At 35.3% G+C, this 18,730-nt stretch overlaps 2 protein-coding genes and 1 long non-coding RNA gene across 8 annotated transcripts; 1 reads left to right on the forward strand and 2 right to left on the reverse strand.

The window, feature by feature from the left end:
- Window positions 1-1,316: 1,316 nt before the first annotated feature.
- Window positions 1,317-3,072, reverse strand: LOC120082506. 4 transcript variants are annotated; one of them, XR_005483193.1, is made up of 5 exons: window positions 2,616-3,072; window positions 2,455-2,527; window positions 2,276-2,369; window positions 2,121-2,189; window positions 1,317-1,555 (listed from the first exon to the last, which is right to left on the reverse strand). It is a non-coding gene; the product is annotated as an uncharacterized LOC120082506 (long non-coding RNA). The 4 variants fall into 4 exon arrangements; XR_005483192.1 differs by having other exon boundaries at window positions 2,276-2,379; XR_005483195.1 differs by lacking the exon at window positions 2,121-2,189.
- A 5,930-nt stretch (window positions 3,073-9,002) lies between these two features.
- On the forward strand, window positions 9,003-11,926 carry LOC120083785 (respirasome Complex Assembly Factor 1-like). 3 transcript variants are annotated; one of them, XM_039039656.1, is made up of 6 exons: window positions 9,003-9,467; window positions 10,090-10,193; window positions 10,887-10,919; window positions 11,021-11,150; window positions 11,229-11,313; window positions 11,663-11,926. In XM_039039656.1, exons 1-5 carry the CDS (start codon window positions 9,357-9,359, stop codon window positions 11,265-11,267), a joined length of 417 nt encoding a protein of 138 aa, XP_038895584.1. In that variant the 5' UTR covers window positions 9,003-9,356; the 3' UTR covers window positions 11,268-11,313; window positions 11,663-11,926. The 3 variants fall into 3 exon arrangements, with proteins under 3 accessions (XP_038895584.1, XP_038895583.1, XP_038895585.1); XM_039039655.1 differs by lacking the exon at window positions 11,663-11,926 and having other exon boundaries at window positions 9,005-9,467; window positions 11,229-11,603; XM_039039657.1 differs by lacking the exons at window positions 10,887-10,919; window positions 11,663-11,926 and having other exon boundaries at window positions 9,006-9,467; window positions 11,229-11,603.
- Window positions 11,927-14,334: 2,408 nt separating this feature from the next.
- On the reverse strand, window positions 14,335-17,215 carry LOC120082938 (PGR5-like protein 1A, chloroplastic). Its single transcript, XM_039038374.1, has 7 exons — window positions 16,806-17,215; window positions 16,650-16,712; window positions 16,472-16,558; window positions 15,639-15,876; window positions 15,404-15,477; window positions 15,111-15,209; window positions 14,335-14,771 (listed from the first exon to the last, which is right to left on the reverse strand). The coding sequence occupies exons 1-7, from the start codon at window positions 17,031-17,033 to the stop codon at window positions 14,685-14,687; spliced, it is 876 nt and encodes a 291-aa protein (XP_038894302.1). The 5' UTR covers window positions 17,034-17,215; the 3' UTR covers window positions 14,335-14,684.
- Window positions 17,216-18,730: the final 1,515 nt, after the last annotated feature.

Raw genomic sequence — 18,730 nt, forward strand, 5'->3', positions numbered from 1 at the left:
CAAACATTCTTTGAGGCAAAAAATGTGCATTATTGAGAAGAGTTGTGCTTTGGCATTTTGATTCAATCCCATTTGTAGCATCCAATGCCCACTTACATAACACTACTTTTTTGACAACTTTTTCCACCTCAAATGTGGTGTCATGGAGCCAATTACATAAAATATTGTTCTAAGAGACTTCCAACCAAAACCTATTTGTGAAATCTTGATGATTAAAGTTTGTTGGGTATCTATTTCAATGATTATTAAAATTAAGATTATGTGGAATGCCACAAAGGACTCTTTTGCTTATTAATACACCTTTTAACCGCAGTATTATCATGGGTTGTGAGCATTATGTTTGACAAAATTATTCACCATTTTCTTATATATGGTATCAGAGCTTAGGATCTCCTCCTTAGAATAATGTAGATTTGTATCTTCGACCTCAAAGAAATAGTATATGTCAATTATTGTTGGGATATGCTCACTTTTATCTATAAGACATTCATCTTGATATCTTGACACGCTTATATAATTAATAAACAAAATGGTTACTTGAAGAATAATAAAAATATATATATATAACATTCAATATTAAATTATTATTAATAGATAATTATTTTTTTAAAAGAATTAAAATTTGTTGGTAAATTACAAATACAACAATTAATCATTAATAGGAAATTAATAACCATTAAAAATAAATTTAAGAGGGTTTGAGAGAAATTAAGAGTTCGAAAAATAAAATGGGAATAGAAAAAGATAATCACTACAAGAAAAAAAATATATCTTGATGCTAAAACTAAGGGTTGGTGGTTAGATCGTCAGGTGAAACGACATTTCCCAATGCCGTAACGCAAGCATCAAGAGTTTTGCTTCCTACTGATGTCATAGAACACATGTCGGCATATTGGACAGATCTTCCGATGCTCTATTATTATGCGTCGAGAGATAATTGTAGGGATAAAAACCCTAGCGCAACAGAAAATATCAAGACCTTTTCTCAAAATTGATTTAGAAAATGAAATACCAGTACACTGGGAAATACAGAATATCATAAAGATTTAACAAAATTAAACCTACAGAGAAAATCCTAGGTTAAGCATGCTTAAAAATAAAGCCTACAAAGAAAGGGAAACAAAAACTGACTTTGGTTTGATGACTTAGACGAAATGGCTAATTCTCCTTTGGGATTTCTTAAACACCACCAATAGGCTACCTTCCTTGTAACGACCCGACCCCCTATGACTTAAGTTAGGTCGTTACTATATACATGCATGCATGGAACTTTAAGCGACACTCTTTTATGATGAAATAAATGTTAATAAATAAGATAAGTTCAAAGTCCCTTATTAAATGCGAATTTTTAAATAACAATTGGGTACCCATAAATCATAAATGTTAATAAATAAGTCTGAAAAAAAAATTCTTAATAATAGGTTTCAAACATCACAACTAAAAATTTAGCAAAACGTGAAAGGAAATCTAAGTCTCATAAGCGGAAGCATAAAACTAGTCTCAGTGACTCGATCACGAATTCTGCTTGTCCATCGTCGGTGCATCCCTAATTTACCTGAAACAACAACATGAGAAAGAATGAGTATAAAATACTCAGTAAGTAATCCCACTACTGGGGTCAGGTTAGACATCTATGTCTTCTAGATGCTTACCTCTGGTGGAACATATAAACCGTCCTAGTCCTCATGGGACACAACATACATGGGAAAAAAAACTGATTTCTATCCTATTGTAGCTAAATATGCCGACTACCTCTGGTGAATCCCGAAGGAAGCACAATCTCTAGTGGGCATTCTAACTAATCAGTAAAATCACTATCATAGTCTCGACATCATAATTATCACAATATGGTTCTATGACATACGTATATCCTCAACATCATGGTTCTAAAACATATATACATACCTCAATATCCACAGATCACATACAACCTCATGGAATCACATATCATCTCATGCTAGCATTCAAGTATCTATGTGCACAAATAAATCTTTCAGATCCTCAATCAAGAACATACATCGGTTATACTAAATTATCAGTTTATCATGCCATCGTTCTATCATACTAACTACATCTAGTGCCTGGCCCGTGGGCAGTTCCAGTATAGTAAGATTACTTACTTCAAAGTTAAATTCAGAGCTTAATCCAAGCTAATGATCTCCAACAAAATAAATCCTGAATTAAGTCCCCTAATACAGACATAATACTAAATTTCAGTCTTTGAAACTAGGACCCAAACATACAAATTTAATCCAATGATCACCAATTAACTTACCCAAACGAAACTTGATCAACAAACACTCGCAAGATTTCGACTCCAAAATCTCCTCTTAGCATATTTTAAAACTCAATGGACGATGACTTGGAACCTTCAAAATACTTAAAATTAAACCATTCTTTAGTACAATAATCAATAGGTGTCCAACAACCAACAACAAGGATCACAACACTTACCAAACTACTTGCCGAACGAACTCGAATCCGTTGGATAGCACGTTACGCACTCCAAAGTACTCCAATCTTGGATCTAAATTTTAAATATAATAGGTATCAACCAAAAGGAAAACCAAAATTTAATGGGCAAACAAGAACCTTCAAAACTCAACCGATCTTACCCAAAACTACCAGATCTAGCGAAAACCCAACGACGGCGGTGGTGGCGGACGACGAACAGAGGGCGTGGATGGAACGGAAGAAATGATCGACGCTGACTGGACGAACAGCGTACTGGAGCAGACGGACGCGCGATCGATCTGGCGCATGAACGGTCTGCTTCAGGGCTGGCAGAATCCGACGCGACGTCAATTAGGAACGGCTGGGTGGATCTGGCGCGAGCGAACGGATGGGACGACTCCACTCGACAGCGAGCTAGCGTGAGAGCTGGGCGAACAGATCGACGGTTGGATGATGCTGGCTTAGTCGACGGTACGAGAAGATGGCTTGACGACGTTGATGACAGCGTGCGGCTTGGTCTGAACGGCGGGAGTTGAGGCGGTTACTAAGGCACGTGAACGACGGGAAAAACGAAAATAGAGGGGGGGCGTGCGGCAGTGAAAAGGAGAAGGGAAATTTTGTTTTTATAATAATAATAATAAAACTAAAAAAGAAATAAAATAAACTTTATTTTATTCTTTTCCTTATTCCACTTTATTTTATTAAATTTCTTTCCTTTCCAAAATGAAATTAATTTCTGCCATTAATTTCAAAATTGAAGAATTTCACGTCAACAATTAAATTTTCGCAATTATACTTGAAGTCCAAAATTCCAAAAATGCTCTTCAATAATAAAAAAAAATTACTGAAATTACATTATTACTAAAAAAATGAGGGGTGTTACATTCTCCCCTCTTCAAAGAACTTTCGTCCTCAAAGTTCATTCCTGAAAAAGCTCCGGGTACTGGGTCTTTATCTCATCCTCTCGCTCCCAGGTAGCCTCCTTGAACTGGTGATTCTGCCATAGGACTTTCACAAACGCAATTTCCCAGCGGCGCAATGTCTTTACTTCTTTGGCGGGGATCTCTACAGGTTTCTCCTCGTAGCTCAAGTTGTCATTCAACTGTAAGGGTTCGAAGTCAACTACATGGGATGGGTCTGTCACATAATTCCTCAGCATCGAAACATGGAAGAAATTATGTGTAAGATTGTATCAACAGCAGCGGAAGCACAAGGATCATCTAAGCACTCAAGTTCACTAATTTTGGCATAATATAAAGCATGCTTTTGCAGAAAAAGTGAGTTTCAAGACATACCTCTTGTAGAACTTTTTCAAAGCTCATTCACCAGCTGCAATCTTCTCCATATCTTGTTGTAAACCACCTCAAGATCTTCCCCACTATTCTTTTGATGCTCTAGATTGAGTTGTGGGACTTAAAACAAGCTTGAATCAAGGGATAAAGGAGAAAAGCTCACTGTTGCAACCTTGTTGAAGAACCTCTTTCTTCAAACCAGTTTTTCTCTCAAAACTCTATAGATTACATGCCCGATTTTCACTCCAATCTCTTCATTATATTGTAGATCAACATACAAAGAGAAGAGTTGCATGAGTTGTAGCACACGCTTGGAGAAGACAAGGCCAAGATGTTGCTTCATGTGTGAGCTACTTGAAAGATGAATAATGGAAAAATTCATTTTCCCATTTTGTGTTTTTGTTTTCTAATTTTCCAATTTTATCTAAAAATCTATTTGATTTTAAAAAAGAAAAAAATAATTAATTTCATGAATTAATTATTAAATAAAACTTAATTAATTTAATATCAAATATTAAATTAATTTTAACACATATTCATCTTTATATATTTAAATATATTAAATTCTCCTATTCCGTTTAATTCTAAAATTAAACATAATTATATCTCATATAATTACTAATTCCCTTAATTCTAATTTGAACGTTTCAAATTAACTTATCACGCTATTCTAGAGCTATCCGTTACGAGCTAGTAGGGGACCTCGCGGGACCTACAGATCATAGGCTCCAACGATCGGAGATTAATTGGCTAAACTCATTAGACCAGATTAATCTCCATTCGTTAACTAATGGGTCATTCCACTAAAGTCCATAGTTGCCACTCCCCTCACTGTAGAATATATCATTGTCTACATGATTTAACCATAATCAGCAAGTCGACCCTTCACAGGTTGTTCGTAATAACGGCTGGGTCAAATATCTGTTTTACACCCCAAGATTACGTCTTATTCCTCAAGTGCCTACTTGATCCTCTAATGAAAAACTGGTTTGTGATCCAATCACCAAACCAAACTCTCTCAGCCCAGTGAGAGAGTGAGGCCGCTTGTTCAAGACCTGGATTCAGTACTTGAGAGAACAACCTTTCTCCTATCCCTAAATCGGGGTAGGCGTGAGCTCCGTCTTGCACCCTATGTCCCCAACTATCTATCCGGTCTTACCCCTGAAATGGGAGTCTTATTGAGCCGCTGTTGAGCCAACCCTCAACTATGAAAATCTAGGGCCAATCCCCGAAAATACAAACAAGAGTTTCAAAGTTAGCTCAAGAATAATATCCGAGTTACCTAGGTCATTTAGGTGAAATAGTCAGTCCTTATAACATAAACAGTACAAGCGTTATATAAGAAAGAAGTGACTTATTTTTGGTCCTGATCTTATGCAAAACTCATCGCATAAGACGCCCCCACTCCTCATGTCATAACATGTACAATTAGGATCACATCGTATGTAGCATCTTTACAACTCTTTGTAACAACTACAGGTAGGTCACATCCAATGGTGTTATCAGAATAAGGTATCCCAACCTCATTCATGTACCATAGATCATTTTGACTATTTACTCGAACCTGATCCACTCTTATGTCTCCACATAAAGTTCAAGTACTCATACAATAGTCATGGGTCTTAGTTTATTGGATTTAGACTTTCATACAATTTATGAGATCAATAATAAGTATATTGATAATAGAAAATATTTATCATTTTACAAATTGCGAGTATTTAGGACATAAAACCCAACATTATGAACTGAAGACAGTGCTGGGGGCAATGCCAGACAGTAAGCTATGGGGCCCACTCGTTCCAAGACCTCGAAAGGTCCAATGAATCTCGGGCTCAAATTCCCTTTCTTGCCAAACCTCATAATACCTTTCATGGGTGCCACTTTTAAGAACACTTTAACAACAGTCTCAAATTCCAGGTCCTTACGTCTCAGAAGAGCTGTTTGCATACGAGCCCCGATCTTCTGTATTGCCTCATTTGTGGTTTGCACTAGTTCGGGTCTTAGCAATTCCCTCTCTCCTACCTCATCCCAACACACAGGGGACCTGCAACTCTTCCCATAAAGGGCCTCAAATGGCGACATCCCAATAGTGGACTGGTAGCTATTATTATAAGCAAACTCCATCAGATGCAAGTGAGTATCCCAACTTCCTGAAAACTCTATGGCACAGGCACGCAACATGTCTTCCAATATCTGATTCAATCGCTCAGTCTGCCCATCAGTCTGTGGGTAAAAAGCTGTACTGAAATCCAACTAGGTTCTCAAAGCTGCCTGAAGACTCTTCCAAAAGTTAGACGTGAAACAAGGGTCTTTGTCGGACACGATGGACACAGGCACTCCGTGCAATCTCACTACCTCCTTCATGTATATATGTGCCTACTTATTTACTGAAAAGGTAGACCTCCCAGGTATGAAATGTACTAATTTTGTAAGTCTGTCTATCACAACCCAAATCACCGTGAAACCTTTGACTGTCCATGGCAAACCCACGATGAAGTCCATAGACACATGCTCCCACTTCCATTCTGGCACACTCAGTGGCTGTAACAAGCCTGCTGGCTTCTGCCTCAGGACTTTCACCTGCTGGCACACCAAGCACTTACTGATGAACTCCACAACCTCTCTTTTCATATCATTCCACCAGTAATAACGTTTCAAGTCTTGATACATCTTGGTGGTACCAGAGTGAATCGAAAATAAGGAACTATGAGCCTCTAACAACAACTCATTCTTAATATCATTATCTACTGGCATGCACAAACGTCCCTGATAGAGGAGACCACCTTCCGCTGATACTGAGAATTCGCCATCCTGGCCTTACGAACTCTTTCCTTTAGATAAGGGTCACAACGCTACGCATCAATAATCCTCTGCCTTAGACTCGGTCGCACTGACAACTGCACTAATTGTGTCATGACCTTCTCCACTGCTACTGCAATTTCTGCCCGTTCTAGCTACTTGCACAAATGAGTCTGTCTAGTAATGAAGGCTGATGAATGTGTCACTTTTCTGCTTAGGGCATCTGCCACTACATTCGCCTTCCCTGGGTGGTACAAAATTTCGCAATCATAATCCTTCACCAGCGCTAGCCACCTCCTTTGCTTCATGTTCAACTTCTTCTGAGTGAAAAAGTACTTTAAACTCTTGTGGTCGGTGAAGATTTGTATATTCTCTCCATATAAGTAGTGTCTTCAGATCTTAAGAGCAAAAACTACTGCTGCTAACTCTAAGTCGTGTGTGGGATAATTATGTTCATGCTTCTTTAGCTGATGTGAAGCGTAAGCAACTATTCTGCCGTGCATCAATACGCCTCCCAACCCCTTCTTGGACACGTCACTGTAAATGACAAAACCACCTGATCCATCTGGTACTATAAGAACTGGGGCTGAAACCAACTTCTGCTTGAGATCTTGGAAACTGTTCTCACAAGTCTCATTTCAAACGAAAGTGCTCTCTTTCGGGTCACTGAGTCAATGGGGCGGCTATGCAAGAGAAGTCCTTTACAAATCGTCTATAGTAGCCAGCTAACCCCAGAAAACTGCGCACCTCACTGGCTGTGGTTGGACGAGCCCAACTCGTAACTGCCTCAATCTTTGCAGGATCCATAGACACACTTTCCTTCGACATGACATGCCCTAGAAAGAACACTCGCCTCAACCAAAACTCACATTTAGAAAACTTAGCATACAGCTTATTGGCCCTCAACGTCTCCAAAACTTTCCGCAAATGCTCCTCATGTTTGGCCTATGTCTTGGAATAAACCAAGATGTCGTCAATAAAAACAATCACGAAGTTGTCGAGGAATTCCTTGAACACCTTATTCATCAAATCCATGAACACTATTGGGGCATTTGTTAGTCCGAACGACATCACTATGAACTCATAATGCTCATATCTCGAACGAAAAGCTATCTTAGGTATGCCACTGTTCTTTATTCTTAGCTGATTGTATCCTGACCGGAGATCAATCTTTGAGAATACCTTAGTTCCCTACAACTGGTCGAACAAGTCATCAATCCTAGGGAGGGGATACTTTTTCTTGACGGTCACCTTGTTCAGCTCTCCGTAATCAATGCACAGATGTAACGATCCATCCTTCTTTTTCACAAACAAAACAAGTGCACCCCATGGTGACACGTTAGGGCTTATGAAACCCTTGTCCAACAACTTCTACAATTGGACCTTCAGTTCCCTCAACCCTGCTGGTGCCATCCTGTATGGAGCCTTTAAAATAGGGGTCGTGCCTGGCTCCAACTCAATAGCAAAATCTATCTCCCGCTGTAGGGGTAGTCCAGAAAGATCCTCTGGGAAAACGTCTGGAAAATCTCTCACTACTGGCTCTGAAGTCAAGGTGACTTCAGCCCCTCTAGTGTCAACCACACTGGCCATAAAGCCCCAGGCTCCTTGGTCAAACAGTCTACTAGCCTTTAATGTTGAAATCACTTTAGGTAGGACCATAGTCTCAACCCCTTTATACTTAAAACTAGCTTTTGTAGGAGGGTTAAAGATGATCTCCTTACGGGAACAATCTATGCTGGCATGATTAGAAATTAACCAATCCATACCCAAAATCACATCAAAATTACGCATATATAAAATTATTAAGGTCACATCTAATGCGTGATTTGCTACCTCTACCTGACATGCTTTTATCTTTTTTGTGGCTAACATGATCTCTCCTAATGGAGTGGAGATAGACATTGCAAAGGGCAAAGGTTCTGAATCTAACATGGCATGCCTTACAAGTGCGAAGAACCAGAGTCAAACAAAACTAAAGCATGGTGCCCCAAAATGGAAAGCGTACCTGTCACCACTGTGCTTGACTTCTCGGCCTCACGTCGAGTGGTAGAAAACACCCTACCTTGCTGTTGCTAACGACTCGAGCCTTTTGTATGTACCTATCACATCTAATTGTGATAGTTTAGTTCTCGAACTTTTGTATGTAACAATTTAATTATTGTACTTTTAAATTCGTAACAATTTAGTCCCTAACGCATATAAACTTATCAAAATTAGATGTCAATTTTTATTATTTTATGATGTAGATTTTGTATTGCATAAAAATATTGAGTCTCTAACTAGTTTATCGATTTATTTATGTAAGAAATCTCATTAAATCTTAACACTAATTTCTATAATAGGGATTAAATTGTTATTAATTTTAAAGTATAAGGATTAGATTGAAAAATATAGATGAAAGTGTATACTAGATTAAAAACTAAAAAAAAAAACAGGGGGCGATAATGGGGATATCAACGACATGTCGATAAAGAGAAGAACAAAAGGCTGGCGGCGGCTATGCGATCAAAGCAGCAAAAGGTTCTTCAAGTTTTAGAGAGAGATTTTGCCGACCAATAATTTTTCATAAGAAACAAAAACTACAATTTCCCACTTCAGACTGGGATCGGATTTCATCAAAATTTAAGAAATTTAAAAATGGAGAGAGATCTACAGAAAGCCGTCTCCTGAATTTGTTTATTCAATTCCCTCAATCTCATGGCCGTTCTTGTTTTTCGAAAACCCTAGTTGGCAGTAGTATCTTCCCGTCTTCTCTCTGCATATTCTTCACTGGGTATCTCTACCCAATTTTTCGATTTCTGATCAGTCGGCATGAAGGACGGGAAATCGACCAAGGTCAATTCTCAGTTGCAGCATCAGAACGGTCACTTGCCGCCGTTCAAATTGGCTAAATTGTTCGATCCAGAGACTTCATGGGATAAGGTTTTTATAAACTTAACTTTCTTCGAATTCTTTACTTCACTTTTAGCCCAATGGAAATCCTAATAATTTTCTCTGTTTTGTGGGGTTTTTGGAACTGAAGTCTTTATTGGTTTGGTTCAAGCTCTTGCTCGTTCTGCTGTGTGAATTTTAGTTTCTAACTAGTGAAATTTGTGCTTTACCAATCAAGTTTAACGAATTGAGATAGTTTATCCATTATCTAGTGTGTATTCTTATGAAAATTGAGTTTCCTAGTCTGTTATTGATTCGCCAAGCTGAGCTAAGAATTGGCATGTACTCTCTCTTGAAGTCGGAGGTTCCATCCTCCATCCTTGCCATTGTTGTTGTACTAAAAGTTATTGAATGCCATTCTTTTGATAAAGGAAGGGGAAAGGGGCCAAAACGAGCATAGTTCAGTGATATATAGTATGTGTTAATGACTATCTCCAAATCCTTATAGTACTAAAAGATACAGTTAGGGGACAGGGAAGCCATGGATGGGAAGGTTTATGATGGTTGGTATCTCAATTGAATTGAATGGAACTTTTTTTTGTTATTAAAGTTGTGCTTTGGCCTTTGGCTTGAATATTTTCTATAACACAATTCTGTTCTGTTCTCAATGCAGGATCAACTAGGAGATGTCTTGCATTGGATGAGACAATCAGTTGCTCTTGTATGTGGGCTGCTTTGGGGTTCCATACCTCTGGTTGGAGGAATTTGGTTCATCTTGTAAGTTTCCATTTTTTATTCCTTTCTTAGGCATAGATGCGTTTATAATCTCTTTTGGTGGGTAGAGTGTTTTTGAATGAAACTTTCCCCTACTGTCACTTCTGAAAAGCATACTAATCATTAAGTCACTCCAAGCACTGTAAAATGTTTTTAAGTGCTTTAAAACCAAACATTGTGAAAATTGTAAAATGTTTTTAAGTGCTTTAAAACCAAACATTGTGAAAATTTTGAAAATGTTTCTAAAAAACTATCAAACTGCTATGTGCATGTTTGGGAGTAATTTTGAAATGGTTAAAATCACTTTTGTTAAGTTTAGAGCCACTCCAAAACTCCTTTCATCACTCGAAAGTTATTCGGGTATTTAATTTTACACTTTTGACAAAAATGACAAAAATGATTTTAACCATTTTAGATCTGTTAATTTTTTGGAATTGGGTTGGTCTATGAGTGGTTGTTGTTTACTTTTACTTTCATTAACTATTCACACATTCTTTTCACCTCTAAATCTTTTTCATTAAGTCAGTCAGTCCATTAAAATGGATCTTTAGTCCAATCCATAAATGCATTGCTCCTTGCCTTCCTCTTGAGACATAATAGAAAATTTGATTGTCTTGTAATATCATCGTCTGAAATAGCATATTTACATATTTATTATGCACAGTACTAAAATGTGATGAAATTCCATCATTGCAGACATTTGGGTTTAGACAGCTATGGACAAATGGAGTCAGTTCTTTATGCATTTTTTTTAGTTCTCTCCATTAAACATTTCTTTTCTTTCACTTAGAAGACTTGAGATATTTTTGTGAGTTTGGTCCCATTTTCAGATTCTTGGTGATATCAACCACGATGGTATATGGATATTATGCAATGATTTTGAAGGTAGACGAAGAAGAATTTGGCGGCCATGGAGTTCTCCTCCAGGAAGGGCTGTTTGCTTCCATAACTTTGTTTCTGGTAATCGAAGTCTTCTAATAAATTATATTCCGATTTAGTTAGTTGAAATGCTGAATTTCCTTTGCCTCTTCTGTTCAGCTTATGTGGACCCTCATTTATAGCTTGGGACATTTCTGATAATGGTTTTGTCATCGTTCTCAAGCTCGGGCGAACTGTTGGAGAGGTTGGTCGCCATTGTTGCTTGCCGTTTTTATTAGTGATTGTGCAGTATGCTGTTAAGGAGAGAAAACACTTTCAGAAGTGGATTAATTTCATTAGGATTACAAGTAACCAAATTTTAGTTGTTATTATTGATGGTTAAATCCACAATCTTAAAATAATAAAATGTTCAAAGGAATGCAATTTTCTGTCTCATCTGATTAAGACATATGCTATTGACCAAAAGGTCGAAGTTAAGGGTCTCACCTTTATTCGTTGAACCTTGAAACCGATGCAATTATTTGTTTCTTTTTTCGTTCCTACACTTGTAAAAGTTTCATTAGCATCTTGTTCTTGTATGGAACTTTCTCTAGTTGGCAAGATCTGGAGATGGCAATATTTTAAGAATTGGCACATGGTCTAGGAGCTGGCATCATGTTGAAGAGAATCAAATCAAATCTGAGGGAGTTGGATTTTAGTTTTAAACAACAAGGACGGAAGAAGTAATTTAGCCTTCATTTTTAAAATGTTATCTGTTGTATAATTTTCTGGTCTCTTCATTATATTCTTCTAGCTAAAGATTTTCTTTCTGATATCTGATATGGAATTTGATTGTTGCTTTGCTTTTTACCTATGAACTTTTTATATGTTTTCTCTAACTCCGAGATTATTATATTCCTCAATGCATTGTCAACATATCTTTTAAAAATGTTGTTATGAATGTAGGGGGTCATGGTAAATAACTTAGGTCAATAGTTTTTTTTTTTTTAAAAAAAAAAAATTAAGTCCATTTTCTTTCAATTTCTTACCATGGTTTGCATATTTTTTTTTAAATAAAAGAGTTGAATTCTTAGCTAAAATTTAAAAAGAAACCAAGTTTTTAAAAACTATTTTTTGTAGTTTCAAAATTTGGCTTGATTTTTAAAAATATTGATAAAATGTATATAAAAAAGCAAGAAATTTAAGGGTGTAAGGATTGACTTAATTTTTTTTTTTTTAAGTTACCAAATAAAATTTATAATTAATTTTAGAGGCCTATATATATATATATATATAAAAGTTAAGTTTATAAATAACCATTTCAAGGGTGGTTTGTTTCGTGGGATCCTAGATTTTCATGGAGTGGGTATTTGGATTATTTGCAGTATTGTATTGTTGAGGGCATTTTCATTTCACTTTTTTTGTCTTTATATATATATATATATCTTCATTTGCATTATATATTTAATATAAATAATGTCAACCATGTATATCATATATTTTTAGTTATATTGTAATTCTTATTATTTTTTTAGCAATATATTCAAATTTAAATTTAAATTAATATTGATTTTATAAAAAATCTTAAATAACGATATATTATTTTTTTTAGAAAAATTACATCTAAAAATAATATAAATTGTATTAATTTTAAAAGGAATTTAAATTGATAAAAAACAAATATGTTATATAAGTTCAAATTATATCATATTAATTATAAAGTAATAAATAGTCGTAAGGACTTTTTAAAAATTGTATGTAAATTTCAATTACTACCAATAGAAATCCTACGAAACAAACAGTTATCAAAATATTTTCAGATAGCGGTAAAAATATTCCTAAAAAATAGACATGATAATCTAAAGATGTCGGACATCTATAATTTCTAATATATATAACTCTGATTATCTACATTCCCAAAAAATAAATGACCCTTAAATTTCTTACATTTTCATCTACTTTTTCCATATGTTTTTAAAAAACCAAGCTAAATTTTAAAAACTAAAATAAGGATAGTTTCAACTTTTTTTTTTCCTTCTAAAAGAAAAGAATAAAAAAGAAAGATGCAATTTATGGTAAAAAAAAATTAAGAGAAAATAAGTTTAATTCTTAAAAACCAAATGATTATTAAATGGAAGTTAATTTTCTACTTTTAAAATGAACAATCTTGATCTTGATAGATAGTACTTCAGCTAACAAAAACTTAATTCAACTAACATCCATATACATGGAAGGCCAAGAGATCTGTGGTTCATATCCTCCATTCCAAATATGTAATAAAAAAACCACTGTAGTTCAAGTTACCAAGTGATGTAAATTATTTTACATCTGTCCATCGGAATTTTTAGATGGGTGCTTGAAAGATAAATAAGCTGTATTGAAGTAAATAAATCACCTCTTGTTCTAATAATATAACCATAGATACTAAATCCATTTGTTAATTTAAGTTAAATATTTGAAATACATCTCGTAAGTATTTAATTTAGAAAATAAATCATTTTGAAAAGTTATTTTACTTTTCAAATGTATTTTAATTAGTTTTATCAAAGTGTTTAAATAAAAATAAATTTTTTGAAATAATTTTGATCCAAACAGACCCCAACTTAATTTAATAAATAAAAAAGGACTACCTTAGTTTTGGATGTAAACTCAATTGACATTGAAATTAGTCTTAGCAAGGGGGTGCAAGCATTCTATCACAAGTAATCAACATTTCCCTATAAAAAGAAACCATGAAAAATTATGAAGCATAGTCTGATAATATTCTTGACTCATGTTTTTTATTTCCAGTTTCCAAAACAAAAATAGAAGTATTATTTTAAAATTTGTTTCTCAACTTACACATCAATACATCATTTTCTTCAAAGGTTAGAAAGAACAAAAATGGAACAATTTACAAGCACATCCAGTTCTTTCTTTGAAAAAAAGGAAAAGAAGAATCAATAAATGATAAACCAAAAAAATAAAAATAAAAAATAGGAATATTGGCATAAAACATAGCCATTTGAAAGCTTTGATGATGGGGACTTAGCTTTAGGTATAGTACAGCTTATAAAAAAACCATTTCTAAAATGGAGTTGTTTTTTAAATTAATAACAAAATAGATAATTTTAGCCAAGTGACAAAATTATTGGAATCAAACTCACATTCGCTGCAGTAAGAATATGCCACTTGGCCAAAATTACATTATTTTGTCATTACCTTCAAAACCACTCTACTTTAGAAGTTACTTCTTAAACAACATTATTCCTAAAACCCTAAATAATTGGCCATATTTCACATAATGTGACTATAAACAATCAATCTAGATGAGAACATTATAAATTTTCTAGAATTTCCCACAAGTATACTATCAAGCTGATTGGTCAGTTCTTGGCTGGGGGAGCAAGACACACATTACAAATGGAAAATGCAAGTTGCAAACCCCATGGGATGAAGATGTTGAAACATTATCAACTACTGGCAGCAGCTAACTTAACTTTTAATCATCTAGCTGGCACTATATGTCTAAAATGGTACAGCTACAAGACCTCATTGCATATTATTACACTGTTACATTGCAAGCAAGATGAAGACTGGAAAAGAGTCATGTCACTACATATAGACAAGTTGCTCTTACAGTTGAGAGTTGAGATCCTACAGCAATCTTTGGTGCCGGCTTTTACCCCTTACAAGGTAGATACGCCCGTAAACCCATTGTCGACCAAGTCTTGAACTCAATTTCTGCACAATACCAACCCCAGATTAATGCGTCTTTCTGTTCAGAAGAGTTTCCTTCATGAACTTAAAAGACAGGTCAAGCCACTAACTTGGAGGTAGGGAAAACGGAAACAGATTAGGATAGTAGTTCGTATCATATGAGCTTCATTTGCAGGACATATGAATCATGTATATGATAGAAATTTAAGGAGGAAGGGGATACTAATCAGAAAAATGCTCATCGGATAATTGCATGATGATCATTTTCAGCTCGTATTAGTTAGGAAAAATGAAGTATTAGTTGATTGGAGTTTCTTCAACTAATAATTCGGCTTGGTATTAAACAAAAGCCAAGTAAGTTACCTCAAACTTGATCCGGAATTCCAACAAACATTCACATACATGACAGTCTGATCTATGAGGAGAGCCATTGGCACGATCTGATCTTACAAATGCAAACACCTAAAAGATGGAGTAATTTAAACATGTAAAAATATGTTGAACAGATTCTTTTCCCTTTGACATAGGATTATACTGGAAAGAAACTAGTATTCATCCATAAATTATGGTAATGCGGGGGAGAAAAACATAAAAGAACGTTTCACAAGTCATTCGAAACAATAGTGCCGGTATAAGTTATTGATAGATTAACATACTTCTTCTCCACAATTTGGGCAGGCTCCTTTTAGTGCCACCAAATCATTTCTCCATAAGCCCTGAAGTACTCCCACTGCAGCAATAGCCAAAAGGCAGTAAATAGTCTGAAATAAGCAAGCATAATCTTGAATATGAGAGGCATAAGAGTACCACATTAATATCCGTTAGACTTGTATTAAGACATTCTTCAGTGTATATATTGAATTGCAAAATCAACAAGCAACCATTTTTTACCAGAAGCTGTAGCAATTGGGTAGCCAATCAGAGACCCAAATGCCATGAAGAGGATGGCATTTATAGCAGAAAGAAATTCAAATGCAGATCCATGGCTGTTATAGGAAAGTCCTAAACTGAGTGGATCCTTGAAAACTAAGTCAGCCGTGCAGATTAAAGGAACAAGACATGCTGAACAGCCAAGTGCCAGAAACACCAACCATATGCCTGCTAATGCCAGAACCTGTGATAGATCTTCCTGCCCTACATGCATGTCATTGAATATTCAAATGAAGCAAAAACAACATTGAATATTTATATGAAATCAAAATTATACAACCCAGATACTTCATGCACGGCAATATCGGATATATATCCAGTAACAATAATACTTCTCAGATACATATCTGATACGGGATTTTGCATATCTGTTTATTATTATTATTTTTTTAAAATATAGGGAATGCCCGGCCTTTTCTCAAAGTAAGTAACCTAGTTAAAAAGCTCACTACCGAACCCAAAATTAAAAGAGAAAAATAAAAAACCAAATCATAGAATCATGTAATATTAATCTTCACTCCTGAATTCCTACCAAGTCACTCAAAAAATAACTCACTCGATTATTCACATTAACCTAGATTTTTTCTTTTAAAAAGTATCCCAACGTATCCATATCCTAATTTCTTTTTAGAAAATTGGTATGTTATTGTATGTATCAGCAAGTGTGTCTGTGCTTAGAATCAAAACGATCAAAGACCTCATTTATAGGGTTACATTCCTAAACAGCTGAACCATAAGAACGAAATTGCCAGAACCCTAGCAGAAAGAAAGACAGAAATGAGAAGAAGAATCACCTCAGCATCTGAATATGTGGATTGCCGTCTAAGACTGCAACGAGGATATTTGACCACAGATTTTGAACCATACCACCTCAGTTTCAACTGATTCAAACAAATATTTATTAAAAAGTAAGAACAAAGTAAGAAAAGAAACAGGAGTCGTGAAGAATTTGTTTTCCCATCGCGAGCTTACCTCGACTCTATCGAACATATCATCGAGGATCAGCGGTTGGCCACTGTAATACGCATCCCTAGCCTAAAACAAAGAGCAGAAGAAGAACACAGGTCAAAGAGGGAGAAGAGAAAGAGAGAGATACAGAGAGCGCAAGGCGGCAGAGTAATCCAGAACCTGAAGGTAGAGAGATTCGAGGGTTTCTTGAGTGGCGGTCTCGATGGGGCCGACGAATATGCAAGAGGGGCCTTGAGCGAGGTCGTCGGAAGAGGAAAGGGGGTTATTGGGAGTCTTGGTAGCGAAAGGAACGCGATGAAAGGGGGCGGCAGTGCGGATTGTTCTGGCGAGGTCGGAGACGGTGGATTTGATGAGATGGCGGGAGAAGGAAGTGGATGTGCCGGCCATGGACGGGGGTGGTGGTGAACATGAGGCGGAGAAATTGGGAGGTGATGATTGAAGAAGGTTGGAGTTCAGGGGAAGTTATAGAGAGAGAATTTCTATGGTGGAATGGGTTTCTGGTTCTCCTTCTCCACAATCTGTCTTCTTCTTGATTTTTATTTTTCAGTTCTTCACTCCATCCTGTGGGGTTAAAATGCCTATGGTTCCATTTGTCGTCACATACGTCGACATGTCGTCTTGGCATGGTTAAACAAAGTTTAAAATGCTAACGTTAACCAAAATATCACAACGTGTGGTTCTCTACTTACATCAGTCGTCTGTGAAAACATATAATTGAAGCAAATTTTGTATAGATGGTTTTTATTATCTTACTTTGAAAAACACTCGAAATTTATCTTTCTACTTACATCAGTAATGTGTGAAAACATTGTTTTAACCCCAACACGCACGCGTGGTCAAACACAATCCAGATTTCTCGTTTTTTCCTCTCGTTCCCGAATTCACGATGCACTCTCCATTTTTCCTTGTTTTATTCCTCTTATTTTGAATTCTTTCTCTCGTTTCTTCCTCATCAAATTTGTAGGTTTTTTCCCTTCATTTGAATTTTCACTCTCGCTTCTTCCTCTCATTTTGATTCACGTTCCAACTTACATCTTTGATTCGAGAAAAAGAAGATGTCGACATAAATAGAATAAATCACCAAAAAAGGAGGGCAATTGAAGAAAAGAGGATAAGAATAAAATCTCTCTAGAAAAACGAAGAAAAAAAAGCGATATAAACATAAATTGTCGGAAAAGAAAAAAGGAAAATTGCTGGAAATACAAAGGACGTCATAAATAGAAAAAATCACCAGAAAAAAAGAAGAAGAAAAGTAGAAAAAACGGGAACAAATTTTTTTTTTTGCAAAAGAAAGAAAGGAAAAGAAAAAAAAGAGGAAAGGTTAAAGTGGTAAATTCACTAGATGATGACATAAGAGAAAGCAAAAAATCGAGCAGATTGAAAAGTGAGGCCAAATTTCAAGATAATCCCTAAATAGAAGCCGTCAATACCAACAAAAATCGAAAGCATGTGGTGAAAAAATTGAGTGACGATCATCATTTATCAATTTCAATTTTGGGATGTTAAGTTTTGATGAATATGAACCTTGTCCTCAGTTATAAAAAATAATAATAATAATAAAAAACCTCTCCAACATATTATTGTGTTATGGAAATTTTTTGGTAATTTTTTAGTCAATTTTTCATAACTTTAAATAAGAACATTAGCCATTTCTAAATAGTACACTTCTCATTTTAACTTCGTTGTATATCAAAGATTGAAAAGACAGTAAAAAAAAAAAAAGTGACAATCATTGTTTGTCAATTTCATTGTGGGAGATGTGAAGTCTTGGTGAATATGAACCTATGTTTTCAGAGGGAAAAAAAAGATATACATATATATATACTTTTATGGATAAAATCCATATCGTCAATTTTAAAGAAGTATCAATAGTCATTTCTAAAGAATAACATTCTAGTTTTAATTTTAGTGTATATTAAAGTAGATATTGTTCTAAAGATAAATCTCAAAAGACTTAGAACCATAATCACTATAAATCTTAAATTTAGTTTAATTTTTTTCCTTCAAAATTGGATAAATACTACTAACAACTTCGGACGCAATTAATACACCGAGTGATATTTTAAAATTTTATTCAAAATACA

Source organism: Benincasa hispida, chromosome 8, assembly GCF_009727055.1.
Source record: "Benincasa hispida cultivar B227 chromosome 8, ASM972705v1, whole genome shotgun sequence".
Lineage (NCBI taxonomy): Eukaryota > Viridiplantae > Streptophyta > Magnoliopsida > Cucurbitales > Cucurbitaceae > Benincasa > Benincasa hispida.